A 25,629-nucleotide genomic window follows, 5' to 3' on the forward strand; every position below is an offset into this window, starting at 1 on the left:
TTTTAGGGTTAGGTGAGGAAAAGAGGGGAAGGAGGCATTGCATTTTGTGCTCAGTTGGCTGTCTTGGTTTTCCTTGTTAATATTCTGTTCAGTGTCTTATAGCTGACAGACTTTATTCATATTGTTTTAGAAAGGTTTCATATTGGTCCTGGATTGAGCAGTTACTTTAGTACTTTGTGGTCTGTCCTAGCAGTTTTGAAAATAAAATTTATTTCCTATAAATCAATAGAAAATAGGCAAAGGATATGAAGAGGTGATGGCCTCATTCACAGCAATAGAAATGAAATGCAAATTAAAACCATATTGTAAACTAATTTTCATGTGTCAATTGGCAAAGATCAAAAAGTTTGATTAAACAGTGGTGGCTGTGGTGTGGAGAAACAGGCATTGCTGAAGGGAGTGGAAGCTGGCAACCTCTAAAGAAGGCAGCTAGGCAGTGTAGGGGAGGAAAAATAATTTTCCGTCTACCCTTCTGAGCTCTTAACTGTGATAAAAGATCAACAGGAGAAAAATAGAAGTTTATTCACGTGTACCTCATGTATACATGGGAGATACCTAGGGAAAAATGAGTGGCTTAGAATTCAGTTTAATACCATCTTAATATGGAAAGGAGAAGGGGAACGTAGGCCTCTTAAGGGAGAGTAAATGATTTTTAGAAAAGATGAATGGGCCTTAGAAGAATAGATGAGAGGTATGATAGTTTGTGACAAAGTTAGTCTCAGTGTTGTGTCAACTTCTAGGCGCTCTTGTGATAAGAGTCAGTCTTCCCTGGTTGATGAAACTGCTTAACTTATAATTTATGATAATGGAGTTCCTTTTGGAGAATCTGTCTTTAGGCAGATAAGGAGAGTTCAGAGAAGGCTTCACCCTGCATTTGCTATTTTTCAAGTGCCTACAGCTCAAAATAAAGTGGCAAAGTGGCAGATTTTGAGGTGACGTATTCTGCTACTCTTCAGCAGTATCTACCAAAGTTAGAAATGCACATAATCTTTGACCCACCAATTCTGTTTCCCTGGATTCATTGTACCTATATACTGATACACGTGTGAAATATGTACTAGATACTTACTGGAGAACGATTTGTAATAGGGAAAGATCATAAGCTACTTAAATGTCCATCGATACGGGATTTATGGAATTAAAAACTGGAATGTTAGAGTTGTAAAAATAAATGAAGTGCTTTATATACATATATGTAATGATTTCTAGTATATATTAACTGGGAAAAGCAAAGTAAAGAGGCATATATAGGATGTTATGGTTTGTGTAAAAAGGAGAAAATATGTGTTTATATATACATAGAAGATCTGTGGAATGATATCCAAGCAACCAGTAATATTTTCTCTGAGTTGAGAAACCAGATGGTTAGGAGTAAGGATGGGAGAGAGACTTTTTACTCTATACCCTTTGAACCCTTTGTATTTTGTACCAGGTGCATTACTGATTAAAAAAATAAAGTATAAATAAATCAAGTCTGACTTAAATTTTCATTAATAGAATTTGTGATGATAGTCTCATTGTTGCCTTATTTAGGAGAGGTGGGATGGAATTCTGTTCTTTTGAAAATTCAGCATTTATGGACCTTATTAAACTCCCAAAGTAAATTTTTCATTGATTGCTTTTAAGGTACCACAAGAAAAGTAAAATACTCGTTTGTTTAATTGAGAACAATTTGCTCTGGTTCTCATTTCTTTTTATCTGGTGCCATTTTTATTCTGTTAATTTTAATGAAGCAAAGAGAAAGGAAATTGAGTCCATGGCAGAGCCAAGGGAAACCATAATTAAAGTGCTTATTGCCAGTAAACCGGCACTCTCTTAACTAACGATTTTGATCCACACACTTAGGTGTTTATCCAATAAACTGTTGTTAGGCCCACAATGCTAACCACTAATTAGCATGGCTTCCCCCCGATAAACAGAGGACTTATGAACAAGTTGTGGCTGTCTTTTTTGTTCTTAAAAAATTTCTTTGAGGCATATCCAAGAATTGCAGAGATTATCAGACAAATAAAATAATTTGGAAGGTTTGATAAAAAGGAAATAGTTCTTTTAAGTAGGTGGTAGAGGGCAAAATCTGTTGTATCCTCCCAAGTTATGAAGTTAGTGTGGAATCCCCAAAGGACCATGACTTATTTTGCTTTTATTGAAAAAGTTCAGTTTTAAATAAGATTTATTTAGGGAAACTAAGTGAAAGAGCATTCCAGGACACCAAGTAAAATAAATGTGAGATCCTAATCATCTCATGTGATAATATAGGTGATGAATTAATTTCATATGTAAAAATAAACTTAGTGGTTGTGATAGAAAATAGCTGTTAGTCTGATTTGTTGACACCTTTCTTGGACATATAGATTCGATTTTTGGGTTTGATTTTGTTTTTATTTTAAAAAACTTTATTTTGAAATAATTGTAGACTCATAAAAAGTTGCAAAAACAGTGTGGAGAAATTCCATGTACCTTTCACCCAGCTTTCCCTAAGGTTAATATAACTATAGTACATTATCAAAACCAGGAAACTGATACTGACAGCACAGAATAGACTGCAGACTATACTAGAATTTCTCCACTTTTTACATGGACTCATTTTTTTTTCTTTTGTGCATATAGTTCTGTGCAATTTTATCACATGTATAGATTCAGGTAACCACCACCACAGTGAGGATTCAGAACTTTTCCAGTCCCACAAATGAACTTGCTCATCACCTGTATTCTGCATTTGTCCGAATCGTTCCTCATGGGGTCCTCTGATTTGCTTCTCTGTCCCCAGCTTATTGGTTTTGGGCACTCAAAGCATTTTATAATTTCTCTTCTTTAAATTTAAGATGTGTATTATGGCCCAGAATGTGGTCTATCTTGGTGAATATTTAATGTGAGCTTGAGAAGAACGTATGTTCTGCTGTTGTTGGATGAAGCAGCTAAAGATGTCAATTATATCCAGTTGATTGATGGTAGTGTTGACATCAGCTTTATCCTTACTGATTTTCTGCTTATTGGATCTGACCATTTCTGATAGTGGAGCGTGAAAGTCTCCAGCTATCATAGTGGATTCATTGTTTTCTCCTTGCAGTTCTATTGGTTTTTTGCCTCACATATTTTGATGGTCTGTTGTTAGGTGGATACACAGTAAGTACTGTTATGTCTTCTTGGAGAACTGACTCCTTTATCATTATATAATGGCCTTTATGCCTGATAAGTTTCCTTGCTCTGAAGTTGGCTGTGTCTAAAATTAATAAAACTCTTCCTGCTTTCTCTCTTTTTTTTTTTTTTTTTTTTTTTGGTACGCAGGCCTCTCAGTGTTGTGGCCTCCCTTGTTCGGAGCACAGGGTTCGGACGCGCAGGCTCAGCGGCCATGGCTCACGGGCCCAGCCGCTCTGCGGCATGTGGGATCTTCCCAGACTGGGGCACGAACCCATATCCCCTGCATCGGCAGGCGGACTCTCAACCACTGTGCCACCAGGGAAGCCCCCTGCTTTCTTTTGATTAGTGTTAGCATGGTATATCTTTTTCCACCTCTTTACTTTTTTAAAAAAAGATTTATTTATTATTTATTTATTTTTGGCTGTGTCTGGTCTTAGTTGCGGCATGCAGGATCTTCGTTGAGGCATGCGGGATCTTTGTGGTGCACGGGCTCATCGTTGTGGCGAGCAGGGTTCTCTCCAGTTCTGGTGTGTGGGTTTTTCTCTTCTCTTGTTGTGGTGCGCAGGCTGCAGGGCACATGGGCTCTGTAGTTTGCGGCACGCAGGCTCTAGTTGAGGTGTGTGAGCTCGGTAGTCGTGGCACATGGGCTTAGTTGCCCCGCAGCATGTGGTATCCTAGTTCCCTGACCAGGGATCGAACCCTTGTCCCCTGCATTGGAAGGCGGATTCTTAACCACTGGACCACCAGAAAAGTCCCTCTATCGCTTTCTTTAAAAAATAATTTGTTTTTGAGATGTGTCCATGTTGGTAATTGTAGCTCTAGTTAATTAATTTTTTCACTAGTGTATTATATCTCATTGCTAAGATATTAAAATTTTTAATTTTAAATAACTTAAAAGGTATAAAGTAGCTTTGGAATAGGGTATGACAAGTAAGGACTTTATATATTTCAGAATATTTCTTTATAGCATTTTCTAATTGGGCTCAATAATTACTTGAGACATTAAACTGAAATCTAGAGTTATGATTGACTGTTGGCTTGATATGAAGTCTGAGTTGGAGTCAGCTAGTGTTGGGGTCCCTGTCCCTATGATTAAGGAGGAGGAAAGTAGTGTGTGGCCTTGAGTTCAGGAGCAGGTGATAAGAAGCCAGATCAGTATTTCCCTCTCATATTCAGAAGGCCCAGCTGTCCATGTGCATTGGGGAAGCCTCATGTCCTTAGATAAGCAGCTCAAGCCAGTCCCAGAGTTCCAAAGGGAATGTGGACGATGTGCTTCCAAATTCTGATCTTGGCTTCGATGTCTTTGTGGAATGAGGAGGGACGTAGGTGAGAAAGTAAGTCACTACTAATGTAAATTCTCTTGTAACCTGAGCTTCCTTTAGCCACCGAACCCATGTAGTGTCCTTTCATTGTGATGGTAATCTTTTTTTAAAAATAATTAATTAATTAATTAATTTTTGCTGCGTTGGGTCTTCGTTGCTGTGCGCGGGCATTCTCTAGTCGTGGTGAGCGGGGGCTATTCTTTGTTGTGGTGTGCGGTCTTCTCACTGCAGTGGCTTCTCTTGTTGCGAAGCAAAGGCTCTAGGCGCGCGGGCTTCAGTAGTTGTGGCTCTCGGGCTCTAGAGTGCAGGTTCAGTAGTTGTGGCGCATGGGCTTAGTTGCTCCGTGGCATGTCGGATCTTCCCGGACCAGGGCTTGAACCCGTGTCCCCTGCATTGGCAGGTGGATTCTTAACCACTGCGCTACCAGGGAAGTCCCTGTGATGGTAATTTTAATTTAGTTTAATTTATTCTTCATTATTTTATTGTCAGTGAGAGACTTTTTCTGAACAAGTTGAGATAAAACATGATCTTGAACTATGTTACGTGTAATTTGATGAAGACTGATTCATTTTGTAACTGATCTGTTAGTTTTCCGCTTCGTGACCAAGCACAACAAATAATGAAGACAGTAATAATTTATTTACACTCATTCCTTCCTTCAACATAATGCTGTTTAGAGAATGCCTGTTATATGCTAATGTAGACATCTAGAAAGATGAATAAGATAGTTCTTATTTAAAAAAAAAAAAAACCCCAGCAAAACACAAGAGCTCATGATTTAGGAGACTAAGAATGCCAGCAAGGAGTATATGTGCATTACAGCAGGATGAGAGAGGCGCTGTGTGTGACTCCTTTGGAATTGGGAGCCCTTTCACTTTAATAAGTGTAGGTAGCACATGGTAACTACTTGAACAATTTTCTGCCCTTAGCACATTCAAGCCATCCAGTCTCTATTTCTTTAGCACCATTGTTTTAGACTATTTTTTAGTCAGTTATCATTGTTATGAATTTGCTTTGAGACATTTTCTTGGGCAAGGTATGCCCATTCTAAGATCTACAAGTATAGATTGGGATTTTGTGTTATGTTGGCTAAGACAGACTTTAGCCTCATTTTTCGCCTTGTATAACTTTGTATCTGATGTCTAATATATTTAAACATAAAGAGAGGTATGATTTCTTTTACTAAGTTTAGAGTTTCTTACATTTAGGTCAAGGGTAAGAAAAGTATGATGATTACTTTGAACACGTTTGAAATTTCTTTTCATTCTTTATAGGTTGTCTTGTGGAAATGAAGGTTTAAGGACAAGTTATCTACCAGATTAAAAGATGGGATCGAATAGCAGCAGAATTGGTGATCTTCCTAAAAATGAGTACTTAAAAAAGTTATCAGGCACAGAATCTGTCTCTGAGAATGACCCGTTCTGGAATCAGCTACTGTCATTTTCTTTCCCTGCACCAACTAGCAGGTAAGAGTGTACTTGGAGATTGAAAATTTGTATCAAGGGCCACATAAGCTTGTGTGGTATGCTGATTTAAAAAATTTTTTTTTAATTTTAATGATCTGTCTGTCCCTCCATTTGTTGTATATGTACCAGTAGAAAATTCAAAAGGTATGAAAAGGAGGAAATAAGTTTTTCTCTTTCCTTTCCCCCACTCAGCCACCTCCCTTGCCCAGAGATAATTCCTGGTAGCAGTTTCTTTTGAATGCTTCCAGAGGTAGTAAAACCATATTATTTCATGTAGTTTTACAAAACTGTTTAAACACAAATGGTAGCATACTACACATACCTTTCTTTTTTGTTTTTGCTTGCTGTCCCTTGCTTTTTTCCCCCACAGTTAAGTAAAACATATGTATATGCATATATGCAACTGCCTTATTCTTTTAAATGACTGCAGTGTGTGCATAGATTATATGAAATCGGTTTTTTATTGGTGGACATTTAGATTGTTTCTAATTTCTTGTTATAACAGATAATGCTGCATACATAATTTTTCAAGCATACAAATAAATCTCCAGTATAAATTCCTCAAAGTAGCATTGCTGGGTCAAAGTATATGTGCATTTGTAATTTGCCAAACTGCTCCATGGAAGTTGTACCAATTAACACTCCTACCAGCAATGTATGAGAAGGTCTGCTTCCCCACCCCTTTGTCAGTTTAATGCATTTTTAGATTCTTTGGCCTTTGTCAATTTGGTAGGTGAAAACCAATATCTCATTTATTATAAAAACTGACAGACACGTAATTATGTAGAGTGACTAGAATATTGACTTCCCATTACTCAGTATCTAGATTTTAAACATTTTTATTTATTTGTTTTTAACAGCTTTATTATGTAGACTGAATCATGGCCCCCTAAAGATACCTGTGTCCTAGTCCCTGGAATCTTTGAGTGTGATATGTTACAACATGTATCAATATTTCATTCCTTTTTATTTCTGAGTGAGATTCCTTTGTATTAATATACCATCTTTTCTTTATCCATTCATCAGTTAATAGCCATTTGGGTTATTTCCATATTTACTTCATCTATTTTTTAGGGTTTTTTAAAGTAAATTAAAATATGGACATTTTCTTTTATAACTGTAATACCGTTATCACACCTTACAAAGTTAACAGTAATTCCTCTTACCCAGTCCATTTTCAAATTTCCCTAGTCGTTTTGTAGTTCATTTGTTACAATTAGGAAGTAAATAAGGTGTATACAGTGCATTGCAATACATTGCAATAAGGTAGTTACATTTCTTCTGTCTTTAATCTCGAATAGAGGTATGTACTCCCCAACTCCTGCCACTGTTTTTTCCCCTATGCCGTTACTTCTTTTTTTCTTTTAACAAACTGGATCAGTTTTTCTGTAGAATGTTCCACCTTCTAGACCTACCTGATTGCTTCTCATATTTTGTTTTTTTATTTACTGTATTTTCTATAAATTGGACATCAGATTTAAAGGTTTGATAAAATTTGGGTTAAACATTTTTGGTAAGAGTATTTCATAAGTGATGCTAGGTACCTTATATTGTATTTCATTAGGTTACAGAAAATGTGTGGGTTTATATCAGTTATCATGCTAAGACTGATCAGAGGTTTGAGTGTGTTTTAGCATCCATTGATGATTTTGGTCTGAATCACCTGTTTCATAAGAGATTCCAAAATGGTAGTATTTTTAATTTGGTCATTTCTTGTACATTTATTAACTGGAATTCTCCTGTGAAGGAGTGCTTTCATGAATTAGGATATATAAAACATTGTTTTTACTACATTATTAATAAGGGTAAACACTTAATTCTTTTCCTCTACTGATTTTCAGTAACGAAAATGGTGCAATAGTGATAAATAAGTCTGTATTTCCCCTTTCCCCTGACCCCAGGGTTGGAAGGGCTCTCTCTCTCTTTTGAGTATGAATTTTAAAAATATATAAATATTGACATATGTAAATAAAATATGTGTGTATGTATGTGTGTTGTGGTCCTTGAACAATCAAGGTTATGTTTATTTTTATATGTTTAAGGATTAAGGATTATCGGTATTTCCTTTTTGTGAATTGTTTATATATTTTGGCAATACATTTTAATTTCTGACTTTTGGATATAGTTGGATTGGACTTTACAAGGTTGGCTTAGTTTGCAGTTTTTGTGATAATGTGGATTAGTTGTATATTATGGGAAGTGGATACATACTGCTGCTTCTGAGATCCTTGGAAAATTAAAGGTGGTTGTGGATTGGTGGGAGAGGTCAAACTGGAGATGAGCTGTAGCATCAGCAAGTTTTGAAACCATTTCATTAATCCTGAAGGAATTGTCATTGAGTATCACTGCTCATGTAGTAATAAGACTTAGAGAAAAAAGGGCATATAAAGAGAATATTATTTATTATCCAAAATAAATCTTCTTTTCACTTACGTAAACTGTAGTACAATCTATATATGCTCTTCCAAAAGACATTAAAGAAGACTTAACTAAATGGTGATGTATACCATGTTTAAGGATTAAGAATTGTAAAAGTGTCAGTTCTTTCCAAATTGACCTGTAGATTGAAGGCAATTCCAATTAAAATTCCAACAGCTTTTTTTGGGGGGTGGGTGAGGAGATCTTGATAAGCTCATTCTAAAATTTGCATGGGAAAGAAAAAAAACTAATAATAGCTAAAGTACTCTGAAGAAGGGAAGGAAGATATGTGTGTGTGTGTGTGTGTACGTGTACTTGATTTATGCAAAGCTGGCAATTCAGAGCATTGGGGAAGGGATGAACTTCTCAAGAAACAGTGATGGGAATAATGTTAGCCATTTTTGTCTATTTCTTTCTAAGTTTTACATACTTGTGCTGGTGCCTTGCAGTTTGAATTATTATGACTTTATAGTTTGTTTTGCTAATTACTGCTTTTTCTCAAAGATCCTTTGCTGTTCTCATGTGTTTATTCTTTTTGATGTCATTTCTTTTTCTTAATTCATCCTAGTTTATAGAGAAAAGTATAAAGGAATCTTAGAAAGTATAAAAAGCTGTAAAGTGAGTAAACTGCACATTGTGGGGGCATGGGTGGCTATTCAGAATATCCAGAGAAGCTTTGTTTGTGGTGGTGCATATGCTTTTGTCACTTTTGTCACTTTTTTTGAGGCCCCCACCCCACACCCCAGCTCCTCAGTCTGGTATTTGATGTGTGAACCTTGACATTGAGCAGGCCTTGAGGTAGAAGGTGCCACCACCTCATTGACAGTCAGGGATGGAATTACCTAGTTTATGAATTATTCAAGACTAAGAGGAATATCTTTAGGGAAGACTCTGAATCCAGACATTTCTGAGATTGCTCACTCTTGGAATTCCTTGGATCCTGTATGTGCTGTCTTCAGGTGCAGCCAAAAATTGATGGCTGCCAGTTTTTTTAGAAGCACTAAGTCCTTCAGGACTAATCTAATCCTTCCTTACTATAAACTGTTTTTTGGCACTACAATAACCAGATTTTGTTATAGTTTCCAAGCATGGTTGAAAAATCTTTAGATTCTTCAATAGTTTTTAACTTTTCACCTTACTAAAATTCCTTGTGAAGCAAAGGTCTGAAATAAAATCAAGGTTAATTCAAGAGTAGGGACTTCTCTGGTGGCTCAGTGGTTAAGAATCTGCCTGCCAGTGCAGGGGACACGGGTTCACGCCCTGGTCCGGGAAGATCCCACATGCTGTGGAGCAACTAAGCCTGTGTGCTACAGCTACTGAGCCTGCACTCGAGAGCCCGCGAGCCACAATTACTGAATCCTGCGTGCCTAGAGCCTGTGCTCCGCAACAAGAGAAGCCCCCACTGGCTGCAGTTAGAGAAAGCCTGTGCACAGCAACAAAGACCCAATGCAGCCATAAATAAATAAATAGATAGATAGATAAATATTAATTCAAGAGTAAAGTTTAAGTAATATACTGTTTGTCTTAATAAAGTGTTTAAAAATTACTTACATGACTGATTTCATACTAAATATAGCAGCAAAACCAAAAAACAAAACTGTGCTAAAGACAAAGGTAGTAGAATCATCTATATCCACAATAAGTAGTTAAGGGATACATGAAACAAAAAGGTGTTAAATATGATGTCAAAACACTAAACTATGTATATATAGTTATATATCAATCTCATGGTAGCCACAAACCAAAAATCAGATGCACACGAAAAAAGAGAAAGGAATCCAAACATAACACTAAAGGTAGAAGAAAGGAACAAAAACTACAAAAACAACCAGAAAATGATTAACAAAATAGCAATAAGTACATACCTATCAATAATTACTTTAAATGTAAATAGACTAAATGATCCAGTCAAAAGACATAGAGTGGCTGAAGGGATACAAAAGCAAGACCCATCTATGTGCTGCCTACAAGAGACTCACTTCAGATCTAAAGACACAGACTGAAAGTGAGAGGATAAAAAAGTTATCCCATGCAAATGGAAACAAAAAGAAAGGGGTAGCAGTACTTATATCAGACAAAATAGACTTTAAAACAAAGACTGTAACAAGAGACAAGGACATTACATAATGATCAAAGGATCAATACAACAAGAAGATATACAATTGTAAATATATATATGTGCCCAATATAGGAACACCTAAATACATAAAGCAGTTAAGAAACATAAAGGGAAAAATTGACAGGAACACAGCAATAGTGGGGGACTTTAACACCCCACTCACATCAATGGACAGATCATCCAGACAGAAAATCAGTAAGGAAACTCTGGTCCAAATGACATATTAGGCCAGATGATATATGTTTATTATATATATTCCATCCCAAAGCATGAGAATATGCCTTCAGGTCCACATGGGACATTCTCTAGGATAGATCACATGCTAGGGCACAAAACAAGTCTCAGTAAATTTAAGAAAATTGAAATCATATCAAGCATATTTTCTAACCACGGCAATATGAGATTAGAGATCAGTTACAAGAAAAAAAAAAAACTGCAGAAAACCCCAAACGTGTGGAGGGTAAACAATATGCTACTAAACAACTGTTGGGTCACTGAAGGTTTCAAAGAGGAAAGAAAAAACCTGGAGACATGAAAACAGAAACACTATCATCCAAAATCTATGGGGTGTAGCAAAAGCAGTTCTAAGAGGGAAGTTTATAGAGAGATACAGGCCTACCCCAGGAAACAAGAAAAATCTCACACAATCTAACCTTATGCCTAAAGGAACTATAAAAAGAAGCAAAACCCAAGGTTAGTAGAAGGAAAGAAATAACAAAGACCAGAGCGGAAATAAATGAAGTAGAGGCTAGAAAAACAATAAAAAAGATCAATGAAACTAAGAGCTGATTCTTTGAAAAGATAAATAAAATGGATAAACCTTTAGCCAGACTCATCAAGATAAAGAGAGGACCCATATAAATTAGAAATGAAAGGGCAGTTACAACTGACAGCACAGAAATACAAAGGATCATAAGAGATTACTATGAACAATTATATGCCAGTATAATGGACAACCTAGAAGAAACAGATTAATTCCTAGGGTGTACAGTCTTCCAAGACTGAATTAGGAGTAAATAGAAAATATGAGTAGACCAGTTACCAGTAATGAAATTGAGTCAGTAATCCAAAACCTGCCAACAAACAAAAAGTCCAGGACCAGATGGCATCACAGGTGAATTCTACCAAACATTTAAGGAAGAAATAACACCTGTCCTTCTCAAGCTATTCCAGAAAATTGCAGAGAAATGCTCCAGAACTCATTCTGTGAGACCAGTGTCCCCCAGATACCAAAACCAGAAAAGACCACAAGAAAAAGAAAATTACAGGTCAATATCACTGATGCAAAAATTCTCAACAAAATATTAGCAAACTGAATTCAACAGTACATTAAAAGGATCATACACCACGATCAATTGGAATTCATCCCAGGGATGCAAGGATGATGGTTCAGTATCTGCAAATCAATATGATACACCACATTAGCATATTGAAGACTAAATCATATGATCATCTCAGTAGATGCAGAAAAATTGACAAAATTCAACATCCATTTATGATAAAAACTCTCAACAAAGTGTAGGTATAGAGGGAACATAACCCAGCTTAATATATGACAAGCCCACATCTAACATCATACTCAATGGTGAAAAATTGAAAGCGTTTGCTGTAAGAGCAGGAACAAGAAAAGGATGCGCACTCTTGCCACTTTTATTCAACAGAGTATTGGAAGTCCTAGCCAGAGAAGTCATACGAGAAAAAGAAATAAAAGGAATCCAGATTGGAAAGGAAGAAGTAGAACTGTCACTGTTTGCAGACGACATGATACTATGTATAGAAAATTCTAAAGATACCACCAAAAAACTATTAGAACTAATAAATGAGTTCAGTAAAGCTGCAGGTTACAAAACTAATATACAGAAATCTGTTGTGTTTGAACTAACAATGAACTATCAAATAGAAATTAAGAAAATAATCCTATTTACAATTGCATCAAAGAAAATACTTGGGAATAAATCTAAACAAGGAGGTAAAAGACCTATACTCAGAAAACCGTAAGACATTGATGAAAGAAATGGAAGACAACACAAACAAATGGAAAGGTATATCCTACTTACGGATTGGAAGAATTAATATTGTTAAAGTGACCATACTCCCAAAGGCGATCTATAGATTTAGTGCAATCCTTATCAAAATACCAATGGTGTTTTTCACGTAACTAGAGCAAATAATTCTAAAATTTGTATGGAAACACACAAGATCCTGAATAGCCAAAAAGATCTTGAGAAAGAAGAACAAAGCTGGAGATAACACACTCCCTGATTTCAAACTATACTACAAAGCTGCAGTCATCAAAATAGCATGGCACTGGCACAAAAACAGACACAGATCAATGGAACAGAATTGAGAGCCTAGAAATAAACCCACACACTTATGATCAATTAGTCTACAACAAAGAAGGCAAGAATATACAATGGAGAAAAGACAATCTCTTCAGTAAGTGCTGGGAAAACTGGACAGCTCCATGTAAAAGAATGAAATTAGAACATTCTTTAACACCATATACAAAAATAAACTCAAAATGGATTAAAGATTTAATGTAAGGCCTGAAACCATAAAACTCCTAGAAGATAACATGGGTAGTATATGCTCTTTGACATTGCTCCTAGCAATATTTTTTGGATATGTCTCCTCAGTCAGGGGAAACAAAAGCACAAATAAACAAATGGGACTACATCAAACTAAAAAGCTTTTGCATAGCCATGGAAACTGTTGAGAAAATGAAAAGGCAGTCAGTCTACTGAATGGGAGAAGATGTTTGCAAATGATATATCAGATAAGGGTTTAATATCCAAAATGAACAAACAACTCATACAACTCAACATCAAAAAACAAATAACTGGATTAAAAAATGGGTAGAGAACCTGAATACACATTTTTCCAAAGAAGACATACAGATAGCCATCAGACACGTGAAAGGATATTCAATACCACTAATCATCAGGGAAATGCAAATTAAAAGCACAACGCAAATTAAAACCACAATGAGATACCCCCTCACATCTGTCAGAATGGCTATCATGAAAAAGACAACAAATACGTGTTGGTGAGGATGTGGAGAAAAGGAAACCCTTGTGCCCCGTTGGCAGGAATGTATGTTGGTACGGTCACTATGGAAAACAGTATGGAGGTTCCTCAAAGAGTAAAAATAGAACTACTCATTTTCCTTCTGGGTATTTTTCCAAAGAAAGTGAAAACACTAGTTAGAAGAGATACATGCACCCCTATGTTCATTGCAGCATATTTACAACAGCCAAGGTATGGAAGAAACCAAAGTGTCTGTTGATTGCTGCACATACCAGAACTCATGTAGCCATTTACTTTTACCATTTGGATTGCTTCCAGTGTTTTCCTGTTACATATATTGAATAATACAGCAATAGCCTTATACGTAACCCATTACATATAATATGGCAGTAGCTTTATATGTATGGTAGAATTGACTTCTGTCCTGTGAGTAAAGTATGGCCAAATGACTTCCATTAATTCTTCCAGTCTGTGTTGGTAGAGCATGAGAAACAAGTATAATAGGTCAGGAACAGATTTTATGGAACACTGAAAGTGCTTCCCAACATATTTCTTGTTGTTTTTTGGTTTTTTGTTTGTTTGGAAACTGATAAGGCTGGTCACATGTATGTGGTGGCCTGGAGGCTCTGAGGGTGCAGGGGTTCTGACCACGGGGGACTGAATGGGAAGATCACAGTTTGTCCACTTGCCCATTTTTGGCACACTGGTTAGAAAGCTGAGGATTAGAATTGATTCCTTGTGGGTTCTTGTTAAGTGGATTTGGTGAAAGCATTGTTTTAAGGAGTTTACTTTTGGGGTGGAGTGAGTGGTAGATTGGAAAGAGGAGGAAAGAGGAGAAACTCAGGAAGGGAAACCAGATGGGAGGCAGCTGCAGTGACATAACCACCATGTAATGAAGGTCTGAATTTCTTTGCCTGTACAGGAAATGGGAAGTCCTCCAGCCACTATTCGTTAAAAGCTCTTTTATTTTAAATTGATATTTGACTTGGGCATTAATACTTAATGAGCTTAGAATTCTAGATTTGAGAGCAGTGATGAGCAATGTAGTGACAGCTTGTGTGCTTACCAAGAATGAGAATCAGTTTGCCAAAAGGTGTGGTGATTTTGGGCAAAGTGTAGAGAATGGAGACAGTGGAACATGGTAGGAGGAGCATAGATTTTGGAGCCAGACTGACTTTGTGTTGCATCTCAGCTCTACTGCTTATTACCTCTGTGAGTTTAGTCAAGCTACTTAATTCTCACCGAGCCTGTTGATGCTTCTGTAAAACGGAAATAATATTACCTACCATGTATATAGATTTGTGGGGAGGATAAAACACCATAATGCCCGTAAAGTGTCTGACTTTCCTCTTCTTACAAGGAATAAACACCCATTAATTTAAAAAAGTGCAAGGGCTCTCTGTCTTGAGAGTTAGTCTAAAATATTTGAGGATTGAAAATAAATAGCAGAAATTTAACCAATTTTCTGATGACTGCTTTATCCTCTGATTGAAAATTCTATGACTCTTTTGAATTAATTGTTCAGCTGTTTTAAAAATTAGGCCAAACACTGACTATAGTAATATTTGTCTCTGTGCAGACTCCATGTCCTTTATATAAAGGCTACTTTTTAGAAGCCTTTACTGCGCAATGAGAATTGTATTATGTGTACTGAGCACTAGATGGTGCTCAAATAAGGCAAGAGGCAGCTCTTGGTACAGTCACACAATCACTAAACTCATTTTTCTCAGTTGCAACGTCATGTGTGTTCATCTTTAGTACCTTTAAATACAGAAAAGCTCAAGGAATGTAAAAATGATAAACATAACACTAATCAGAAGTAACCTTTGTTAACTTTTTGGTGTATATCTTGTCAGTTCTCTCTCATTTAAAAACATTTGCATCATATTCCACACATTTTTTCTTTAACTCACATATTCCTCATGTCATTGTGTTCATACAACATAATTTTAAATGGTTGTAGAATGTTCTGTCTTACAGATGTCCATAATTCATATCGTTGAACATTTTGCTTGTTTCTTATTTTTCCCGATTGTATATAAAAAACTATGCTGAAATTCCTTGTAGCCAAGTCTTTGTGCATATCCTTAACTATACAACTGGAGTGAGTTCTTGGTAGTTGATTTGCTGGTAAAATAGTCTTTCTTTTTTCTTTTTAAATCACACAAATCTTTCATCGTATATAAGTTAGAAAATACAGAAACAAAAGGGAAAATTGGCCTGTATTATCATCGTATAGAGATAACCACTGTTGATATTTTGGTATATGTTTTTCCATACTTTTTTTTAATGTACATTCCTAATAATAGACATGTGTATTTATGTCTCCCTCCCCCCCATAAATATGTGATTGTACTGTATTACTGTTATGTAACTTATAAAAATTAATGTATTTGATATATTTCCTTTTTTGTAAATGTGAATATTTTAAGATGTATTTACCAAAAAATGGTTGTTGAATGCCTCGCATTTGTTAGGCACTGTTTTTAAGGGCTGGAAACATTGTAGTGAACATGAGGGGCAAGGTCCCTGTTCTTAAGCAGCTTATATTTTAGTGGAGGAATGGGCAATAAACAAGTAGAGAAATAAATACATAAAGTCAGTTTTGAAAAATAAAGCAGAGCAAGGTCATGAAGAGTGATAGAATGGGAACAAATACCAGCGGGAAATTTCTTTAGCTAGAGGGTCTCTGGGGTAGCGGCATTTAAGCAGACATTAGTGAAATCAGGGAGTCCTGTGTGTCCTGGGGAAAGAGTATTCCACCAGGTAGAGGAAACAGGAAATGTTAAAGGATTTGAAGCAGGAATAAGTTCTGCATGTTAGAGAAATAGCAAAAAGGCCAGGGTGGCAGAACAGTGAGCAAGGAAACAAATTACATAGGGACTTTAGGCCATGGTAAAGATTTTTTATGATGTGTGGAGTTGCAGAGATGAGCATGCTTTAATGTTGGTATTTGGGGAATTTAGTCTGCTGTAATTTACTTACTCTCCTATAATATGGAAAGATTTTACTCAGTTTGTTTTATTGTGGTATAATTTACATAACATAAAATTATATCATTTTAACCATTTTTAAGTGTATAGTTCAGTGGCATTAAGTACGTTCCCAGTGTTTTACAGTTATCACGACTCTCATTTCCAGAAGTTTTTCATTATCTCAAACTGAAACTCTGTACCCATTAAACAGTAACTCCCTATTCCCCCCACTTTCCAGCCCATGGTAACCTCTACTCTACTTTCCGTCTCTATGAATTTACCTATTCTAGGTACCTCATATAAATGGAATCATTTAATATTTATCTTTTTGTGTCTGACCTGTTTCACTTAGCATAGTATTTTCAAGGTTCATCCATGTTGTAGCACATGTCAGAATTTCCTTCCTTTTTAGGCTGAAAAATATCCACTGTATGTATTTCCCACATCACATAATGTTTTTTAAACTTCAGTTTGTTGTACTTTCTTATAAATTCTTTTAAATAAATGCCTTTCATTTCTCTTCAGCATTGTTAGGTTCCAGTTACCACTCTGATTTTGTTTTCAGGGATCCTCCTTGCATTCTAAAGAATATGTTCCTTCTGCTGAGAGGCTTGGCTAATGTAAACAGCAGCATTAATTTAGCAGCTATTTATTGAGCACTTACTGTGTGCCAGGTGCTGGGCTTATTCCTTAGACGCATTTCCTCATTTAGTTCTCACATCAAGTCTGTGGGGTTGGTACTGTTATTATTCCTGTATGTGAGAAAACAGGCCTGGGGAGGTATTCCAAGGTTACGTGGCTAGTAGCTGCCATGGACCAGATTCAAACCAGGTTTATGTAGCTCCAGAGATGAATTCTGTTGGTCATTATGCTACACAGTCTCCATTTGGAAGCATAGACCAATCAATGACTAAGTATCAAATAATGGCTAAAGAGATGCAACATTAAATTATACATGCTAATCTTTGAGAAAAGAATCACCAGATCTATATATTCACATTTTCAAGCACTTTCAAAGTGAGGGTGATAATAACACATACTTTATGTTTGAGTGCCATTATTTACAATGTAAATGTAATAAATGTATTATTTACAATTAACATAGGCAAGTTGATGGATAATCTGTCCCGTGTTTTAACCTTGCTTTGTGTCTTCTATGTTTAAGGGGAGCTGCCAGAATAATCCTTCCTCAGAGTTTCTTTTTTTTTTCAAACATCTTTATTAGAGTATAATTGCTTTACAATGGTGTGTTAGTTTCTGCTTTACAACAAAGTGAATCAGCTGTACCTATATATATATATATATATATATATATATATATATATAAAATCTCCCCATATCTCCTCCCTCTTATGTCTCCCTCCCATCCTCCTAGAGGGGTGAACCCCTCTAGGTGGTCACAGAGCACCGAGCTGATCTCCTTGTGCTATGTGGCTGCTTCCCACTAGCTATCTATTTTACATTTGGTAGTGTATATATGTCCAAGCCATTCTCTCACTTCATACCAGCTAACCCTTCTGCCTCCCTGTGTCCTCAAGTCCATTCTCTATGTCTGTGTCTTTATTCCTGTCCTGCCCCTAGGTTCTTCAGAACCACTTTTTTTTTAGATTGCATATATATGTGTTAGCATATGGTATTTGTTTTTCTCTTTCTGACTTACTCCATTCTGTATGACAGACTCTAGGTCCATCCACCTCACTACAAGTAACTCAATTTCGTTTCTTTTTATGGCTGAGTAATATTCCATTGTATATATGTGCCACATCTTCTTTATCCATTCATCTGTTGATGGACACTTAGGTTGATTCCATGTCCTGGCTATTGTAAATACTGCTGTGATGAACATTGTGGTACATGACTCTTTTTGAATTATGGTTTCCTCAGGGTACCTGCCCAGTAGTGGGATTGCTGGGTCATATGGTAGTTCTGTTTTTAGTTTTTTAAGGAACCTCCATACTGTTCTCCATAGTGGCTGTATCAATTTACGTTCCCGCCAACAGTGCAAGAGGGTTCCCTTTTCTTCACACCCTCTCCAGCATTTATCGTTTGTAGATTTTTTGATGATGGCCATTCTGACTGGTGTGAGGTGATACCTCATTGTAGTTTTGATTTGCATTTCTTTAATGATTAGTGATGTTGAGCATCTTTTCATGTGTTTGTTGGCAATCTGTATATCTTCTTTGGAGAAATGTCTGTTTAGCTCTTCTGCCCATTTTTGGATTGGGTTGTTTGTTTTTTGATATTGAGCTGCATGAGCTGCTTGTAAATTTTGGAGATTAATCCTCTGTCAGTTGCTTCATTTGAAAATATTTTCTCCCATTCTGAGGGTTGTCTTTTCATCTTGTTTAGGATTTCCTTTTGCTGTGCAAAAGCTTTTACGTTTCATTAGGTCCCATTTGTTTATTTTTGTTTTTATTTCTATTTCTCTAGGAGATGGGTCAAAAAAGATCTTGCTGTGATTTATGTCATAAAGTGTTCTACCTATGTTTTCGTCCAAGAGTTTGATAGTGTCTGGCCTTACATTTAGGTCTTTAATCCATTTTGAGTTTACTTTTGTGTATAGTGTTAGGGAGTGTTCTAATTTCATTCTTTTCCATGTACCTGTCCAGTTTTCCCAGCACCACTTATTGAAGAGGCTGTCTTTTCTCCATTGCATATTTTTGTCTCCTTTATCAAAGATAAGGTGAGCATATATGTGCGTGGGTTTCTCTCTGGGCTTTCTATCCTGTTCCATTGATCTGTATTTCTGTTTTTGTGCCAATACCATGCCGTCTTGATTACTGTAGCTTTGTAGTATACTCTGAAGCCCTGGAGCCTGCTTCCTCCAGCTCCATTTTTCTTTCTCAAGATTGCTTTGGCTATTCGGGGTCTTTTGTGTTTCCATACAAAGTGTGCAATTTTCTTGTTCTAGTTCTGTGAAAAATGCCATTGGTAGTTTGATACGGATTGCATTGCATCTGTAGATCGCTTTGGGTAATATAGTCATTTTCACAATGTTGATTCTTCCAAACCAAGAACATGGTATATCTCTCCATCTGTTGGTATCATCTTTAATTTCTTTCATCAGTGTCTTATAGTTTTCGGCATACAGGTCGTCTACTTAGGTAGGTTTATTCCTAGGTATTCTTTTTGTTGCCATGGTAAATGGGAGTGTTTCCATAATTTCTCTTTCAGATTTTTCATCATTAGTGCATAGGAATGTAAGAGATTTCTGTGCATTAATTTTGCATCCTGCTGCTTTACCAAATTCATTGGTTAGCTCTAGTAGTTTTCTGGTAGCATCTTTAGGATTTTCTATGTGTTCTATGTGTTCATGTCATGCACAAACAGTGACAGGTTTACTTCTTTTCTGATTTGGATTCCTTTCATTTATTATCTTCTCTGATTGCTGTGGCTAAAACTTCCAAAACTATGTTAAATAATAGTGGTGAGAGTGGACAACCTTGTCTTGTTCCTGATCTTAGAGGAAACAGTTTCAGTTTTTCACCAGTGAGAACGATGTTGGCTGTGGGTTTGTCACATATGGCCTTTATTATGTTGAGATAAGTTCCCCCTCTGCTTGCGTTCTGGATGGTTTTTATCATAAATGGGTGTTGAATTTTGTCAAAAGCTTTTTCTGCGTCTATTGAGATGATCGTATGGTTTTTCTCCTTCAGTTTGCATTCCTGGGATAAACCCCACTTGATCATGGTGTATGATCCTTTTAATGTGCTGTTGGATTCTGTTTGCTAGTATTCTGTTGAGGATTTTTGCATCTATGTTCATCAGTGACATTGGCCTGTAGTTTTCTTTTTTTGTGACATCTTTTTCTAGTATCAGGGTGATGGTGGCTTCGTAGAATGAGTTTGAAAGTGTTCCTCCCTCTGCTATATTTTGGAAGAGTTTGAGAAGGATAGGTGTTAGCTCTTCTCTAAATGTTTGATAGAATTCACCTGTGAAGCCATCTGGTCCTGGGCTTTTGTTTGTTGGAAGATTTTTTTTTTTAATTTATTTTTTGGCTGTGTTGGGTCTTCGTTTGCTGCGCGTGGGCTGTCTGCAGTTGCGGCGAACGGGGGCTACTCTCCGTTGAGGTGCGCGGGCTTCTCATTACAGTGGCTTCTCTTGTTGCGGAGCCCGGGGTCTAGGCGCATGGACTTCAGTAGTTGTGGCACATGGATTCAGTCGTTGTGGCTCGCGGGCTCTAGAGCACAGGCTCAGTAGTTGTGGTGCGTGGGCTTAGTTGCTCCACAGCATGTGGGACCTTCCTGGACCAGGGCTCAAACCCGTGTCCCCTGCATTGGCAGGCGGATTCTTAACCACTGCACCACCAGGGAAGTCCTGTTGGAAGATTTTTAATCACAGTCTCATTTTCAGTGTTTGTGATTGGTCTGTTTATATTTTCTATTTCTTCCTGGTTCAGGCTCAGAAGTTTGTGCTTTTCTAAGAATTTGTCCATTTCTTCCAGTTTGTCCATTTTATTGGCACATAGTTGCTTGTAGTAATCTCTTATGATCCTTTGTATTTCTGCAGTGGCATTTGTTACTTTCTCTTTTTCATTTCTAATTCTATTGATTTGAGTCTTCTCCCTTTTTTTCTTGATGAGTCTGGCTAATGGTTTATCAGTTTTGTTCATCTCAAAGAACCAGCTTTTAGTTTTATTGATCTTTGCTATTGTTTCCTTCATTCCTTTTTCATTTATTTCTCATCTGATCTTTATTGATTTCTTTCCTTCTGCTAACTTTGGGTTTTTTTTGTTCTTCTTTCTCTAATTGCTTTAGGCATAAGGTTAGTTTGTTTATTTAAGATGTTTCTTGTTTCTTGAGGTAGGATTGTATTGCTATAAACTCCCCTCTTAGAACTGCTTTTGCTGCATCCCATAGGTTTTGGGTCATTGTGTTTTCATTGTATTTGTTTTGAGGTATTTTTTGATTTCCTCTTTGATTTCTTCATTGAACTCTTGGTTATTTAGTAGTGTATTTAGCCTCCATGTGTTTGTATTTTTTACAAATTTTTTCCTGTAATTGATATCTAGTCTCATAGCGTTGTGGTTGGAAAAGATACTTGATACAATTTCTATTTTCTTAAATTCACCAAGGCTTGATTTGTCACCCAAGGTATGATCTATCCTGGTGAGTGTTCCATGAACACTTGAGAAGAAAGTGTATTTTGTTGTTTTTGCATGGAATGTCCTGTAAATATCAGTTAAGTCCATCTTGTTTAATGTATCATTTAAAGCTTTTGTTTCCTTATTTATTTTAATTTTGGATGATCTGTCCATTGGTGAAAGTGGGGTGTTAAAGTCCCCTACTATGAATGTGTTACTGTTGATTTCCCCTTTTATGGCTGTTAGTATTTGCCTTATGTGTTGAGGTGCTCCTGTGTTGGGTCCATAAATATTTACAGTTGTTATATCTTCTTCTTGGATTGATACCGTGATCATTATGTAGTGTGCTTCTTTGTCTCTTGTAATTGTCTTTATTTTAAAGTCTATTTTGTCTGATATGAGAATTCCTACTCCAGCTTTCTTTTGATTTCCATTTGCATGGAATATCTTTTTCCATTCCCTCACTTCCAGTCTGTATGTGTCCCTAGGTCTGAAGTGGGTCTCTTGTAGACAGCATATATACTGGGGTTTTTTTGTATCCATTCAGCCAGTCTGTGTCTTTTGGTTGGAGCATTTAATCCATTTACATTTAAGGTAGTTATCGATATGTATGTACCTATTACCATTTTCTTAATTGTTTTGGGTTTGTTATTCTAGGTCTTTTCCTTCTCTTGTGTTTCCTGCCTAGAGAAGTTCCTTTAGCATTTGTTGTAAAGCTGGTTTGGTGGTGCTGGATTCTCTTAGATTTTGCTTGTGTGTAAAGGTTTTAATTTCTCCATCGAATCTGAATGAGATCCTTGCTGGGTAGAGTAATCTTGGTTGTAGGTTTTTCCCTTTCATCACTTTAAATATGTCCTGCCACTCCCTTCTGGCTTGCAGAATTTCTGCTGAAAGATCAGCTGTTAAGCTTATGGGGATTGCCTTCTATTTTTCTTTTTTTTAAAAGAAATTTATTTATTTTATTTATTTGCTTTGGGCTGTGTTGTTTCTCTGTTGCTGTGCGTGGACTTTCTTTAGTTGCTGTGAGCGGGGGCCTCTTCATTGCAGTGTGCAGGCTTCTTATTGCAGTGGCTTCTCTTGTTGCAGAGCACGGGCTCTAGGCACACGGGCTTCAGTAGTTGTGGCTTGCAGGCTCTAGAGCGCAGGCTCAGTAGTTGTGGCGCATGGGCTTAGTTGCTCTGTGGTGTGTAGAATCTTCACGGACCAGGGCTCAAACCCATGTCACCTGCATTGGCAGGCAGATTCTTAACCTCTCTGCCACCAGGGAAGCCCCACTTGGATGTTATTTGATGTTTTTCCCTTGCTGCTTTTAATATTTTCTTTGTATTTAGTTTTTGATAGTTTGATCAATATGTGTCTTGGCTTGTTTCTCCTTGGATGTATCCTGTGTGGGACTGTGTGCTTTCTGGACTTGATTGACTATTTCCTTTCCCATATTAGGGAAGTTTTCAACTATAATCTCTTCAAATATTTTCTCAGTCCCTTTCTTTTTGTCTTCTTCTTCTGGGACCCATATAATTCGAGTGTTGGTGCATTTAATGTTGTCCCAGAGGTCTCTGAGACTGTCCTCAATTCTTTTCATTCTTTTTTCTTTATTCTGCTCTGCAGTAGTTATTTCCTGTTTTATTTTAGTTATTTCCATTTTAATAACCTTATTTTATTTTTCTGTCTTTTCTTTTTTCTCCCTTTCTGCAGTAGTTATTTCCTATTTTATCTTCCAGGTTACTTATCTGTTCTTCTGCCTCAGTTATTCTGCTATTGATTCCTTTTAGAGAATTTTAAATTTCATTTATTGTGTTGTTCATCATTGCTTGTTTGCTCTTTAGTTCTTCTAGTTTCTTGTTAAACGTTTCTTGTATTTTCTCCATTCTATTTCCAAGATTTTGGATCATCTTTACTATCATTACTCTGAATTCTTTTTCAGTTAGACTGCTTGCTGCTTTTTCATTTGTTTGGTCTGGTGGGTTTTTAACTTTGCTCCTTCATCTGCTGTGTGTTTCTTTGTCTTCTCATTTTGCTTAACTTACTGTGTCTGGTGTCTCCTTTTCACAGGCTGCAGGTTCATAGTTCCCTTTGTTTTTGGTGTCTGTCCCCAGTGGCTAAGGTTGGTTCACTGGGTTGTGTAGGCTTCCTGGTGAAGGGGACTGGTGCCTGTGTTCTGATGGATGAGGCTGGATCTTGTCTTTCTGGTGGGTAGGACCGTGTCTGATAGTGTGTTTTGGGGTGTCTGTGACCTTATTATGATTTTAGGCAGCCTCTCTGCTAGTGGGTGGGGTTGTGTTCCTGTCTTCCTAGTTGTTTGGCATACGGTGTCCAGCATTGTAGCTTGCTGGTTGTTGAGTGGAGCTGGGTCTTAGCATTGAGATGGAGATCTCTGGGATAGCTTTTGCTGTTTGATGTTACATGGAGCCGGGAGGTCTCTTGTAGACCAGTGTCCTGAACTCAGCTCTCCCACCTCAGAGGCACAGGCCCGACACCCGGCTGGAGCGTGAAGACACTGTCAGCCACATGGCTCAGCAGAAAAGGGAGAAAAAAAGAAAGAAAGACAGAAAAATAAAATAAAGTTATTAAAATGGAAAATTAAAAATTATTAAAAATAGAAAAATTAAAAAGTAATTAAAAAAACAAGAGAGCAACGAAACCAAAAAACAATGACAAGTGCTAAAAAGTATACAAAAAAAGTGGACAAACAGAACCCTAAGACAGATGGTAAAAGCGAAGGTATACAGACACAGTCACACAAAGAAGCATACACATACACACTCACAAAAAGCAAAAAGGAAAAAAATATATCTATATATTAAAAAAAAAGTAAGAGAGCAACCAAATCAATGAACAAATCTACCAGTAATAATAAGCTCTAATTACTAAACTAAGATAAACATAAAACCAGAAACAAATTAGATGCAGAAAGCAAACCCCAAGTCTACAGTTGCTCCCAAAGTCCACTGTCTCAATTTTGGGATGATTCGTTGTCTATTCAGGTGTTCCACAGATGCAGGGTACATCATGTTGATTGTGGAGATTTAATCCACTGCTTCTGAGGTTGCTGGGAGAGATTTCCCTTTCTCTTCTTTATTTGCACAGCTCCCAGGGGCTCAGCTTTGCATTTGGCCCCACCTCTGCGTTTAGGTCGCCTGAGGGCGTCTGTTCTTTACCCATACAGGACAGGGTTAAAGGAGCAGCTGATTAGGGGGCTCTTGCTCACTCAGGCCGGGGGGAGGGAGGGGTACGGAATGAGGGGTGAGCCTGTGGCGGCAGAGGCCAGCATGACGTTGCAATAGCCCGAGGTGCGCTGTGTGTTCTCCTGGGGAAGTTGTCCCTGGGTCACGCTCTCTTCCGTGGCTCCAAAGCTCCCCCCACCCAGCACCCCCGTCTCCGCCCTCGAAGGGGCTTCCTAGTGTGTGGAAGCTTTTCCTCCTTCACAGCTCCCTCCCAGGGGTGCAGGTCCTGTGCCTATTCTTTGTCTCTGTTTTTTCTTTTGCCCTACCCAGGTACGTGGGGAGTTTCTTGCCTTTTGGGGGGTCTGAGGTCTTCTGCCAGCGTTCGGTATGTGTTCTGTAGGAGTTGTTCCACATGTGGATGTATTTCTGATGTATTTGTGGGGAGGAAGGTGATCTCCACGTCTTACTCCTCTGCCATCTTCCTGCTAAGAAACAGGAAAAGAAACTTTGATTGAATTAGGTCACAAGTTTTTAACTGACAGAAAGAAGTGATTGTAAAATATTTTTTTTTGCATTTTTGATGCTTGTCTCTGCTTTTATATTTTTATTCTCTTTGGCACACTTTATATACAATTTTATTAGAACTTTTCAAGTTGAAACAACCTGCTCTGTCATTGAGGTGGGCCTGGGATAACTCCTAAACCATTTTCTAAACTGTCTCTAATTCTTTCATCATATGCTTTCTTGAATGGTGACCAAAATAGTGTACTAGGCCATTTTATTAAGGGAATAAATAATTCGAGACTTTTTGTGGCATCTTATTTTCTCAGATTGTGGGACCAAAAGAAGTTCAGCTTTTATATCTTGAGTAAAAACCTTTATTTCCCTATGTTTTATTTATACCTTTCTACACAAAA

General features: G+C 37.2%; 1 protein-coding gene across 13 annotated transcripts in view; it reads left to right on the forward strand.

The window, feature by feature from the left end:
* Positions 1 to 25,629, forward strand: part of DYM (dymeclin) — a 378,252-nt gene that overhangs the window by 15,307 nt on the left and 337,316 nt on the right. For 12 of the 13 annotated variants that reach the window (XM_065890134.1, XM_065890135.1, XM_065890138.1 and 9 more), the window contains exon 1: positions 5,787 to 5,926. In XM_065890134.1, the coding sequence (XP_065746206.1) occupies positions 5,787 to 5,926 (140 nt within the window). Of the gene's footprint in view, positions 1 to 5,734; positions 5,927 to 25,629 lie in introns of those variants that run through there. The other variant, XM_065890137.1, reaches the window with a different exon arrangement.

This window comes from Phocoena phocoena, chromosome 13 (genome assembly GCF_963924675.1).
Source record: "Phocoena phocoena chromosome 13, mPhoPho1.1, whole genome shotgun sequence".
NCBI lineage: Eukaryota > Metazoa > Chordata > Mammalia > Artiodactyla > Phocoenidae > Phocoena > Phocoena phocoena.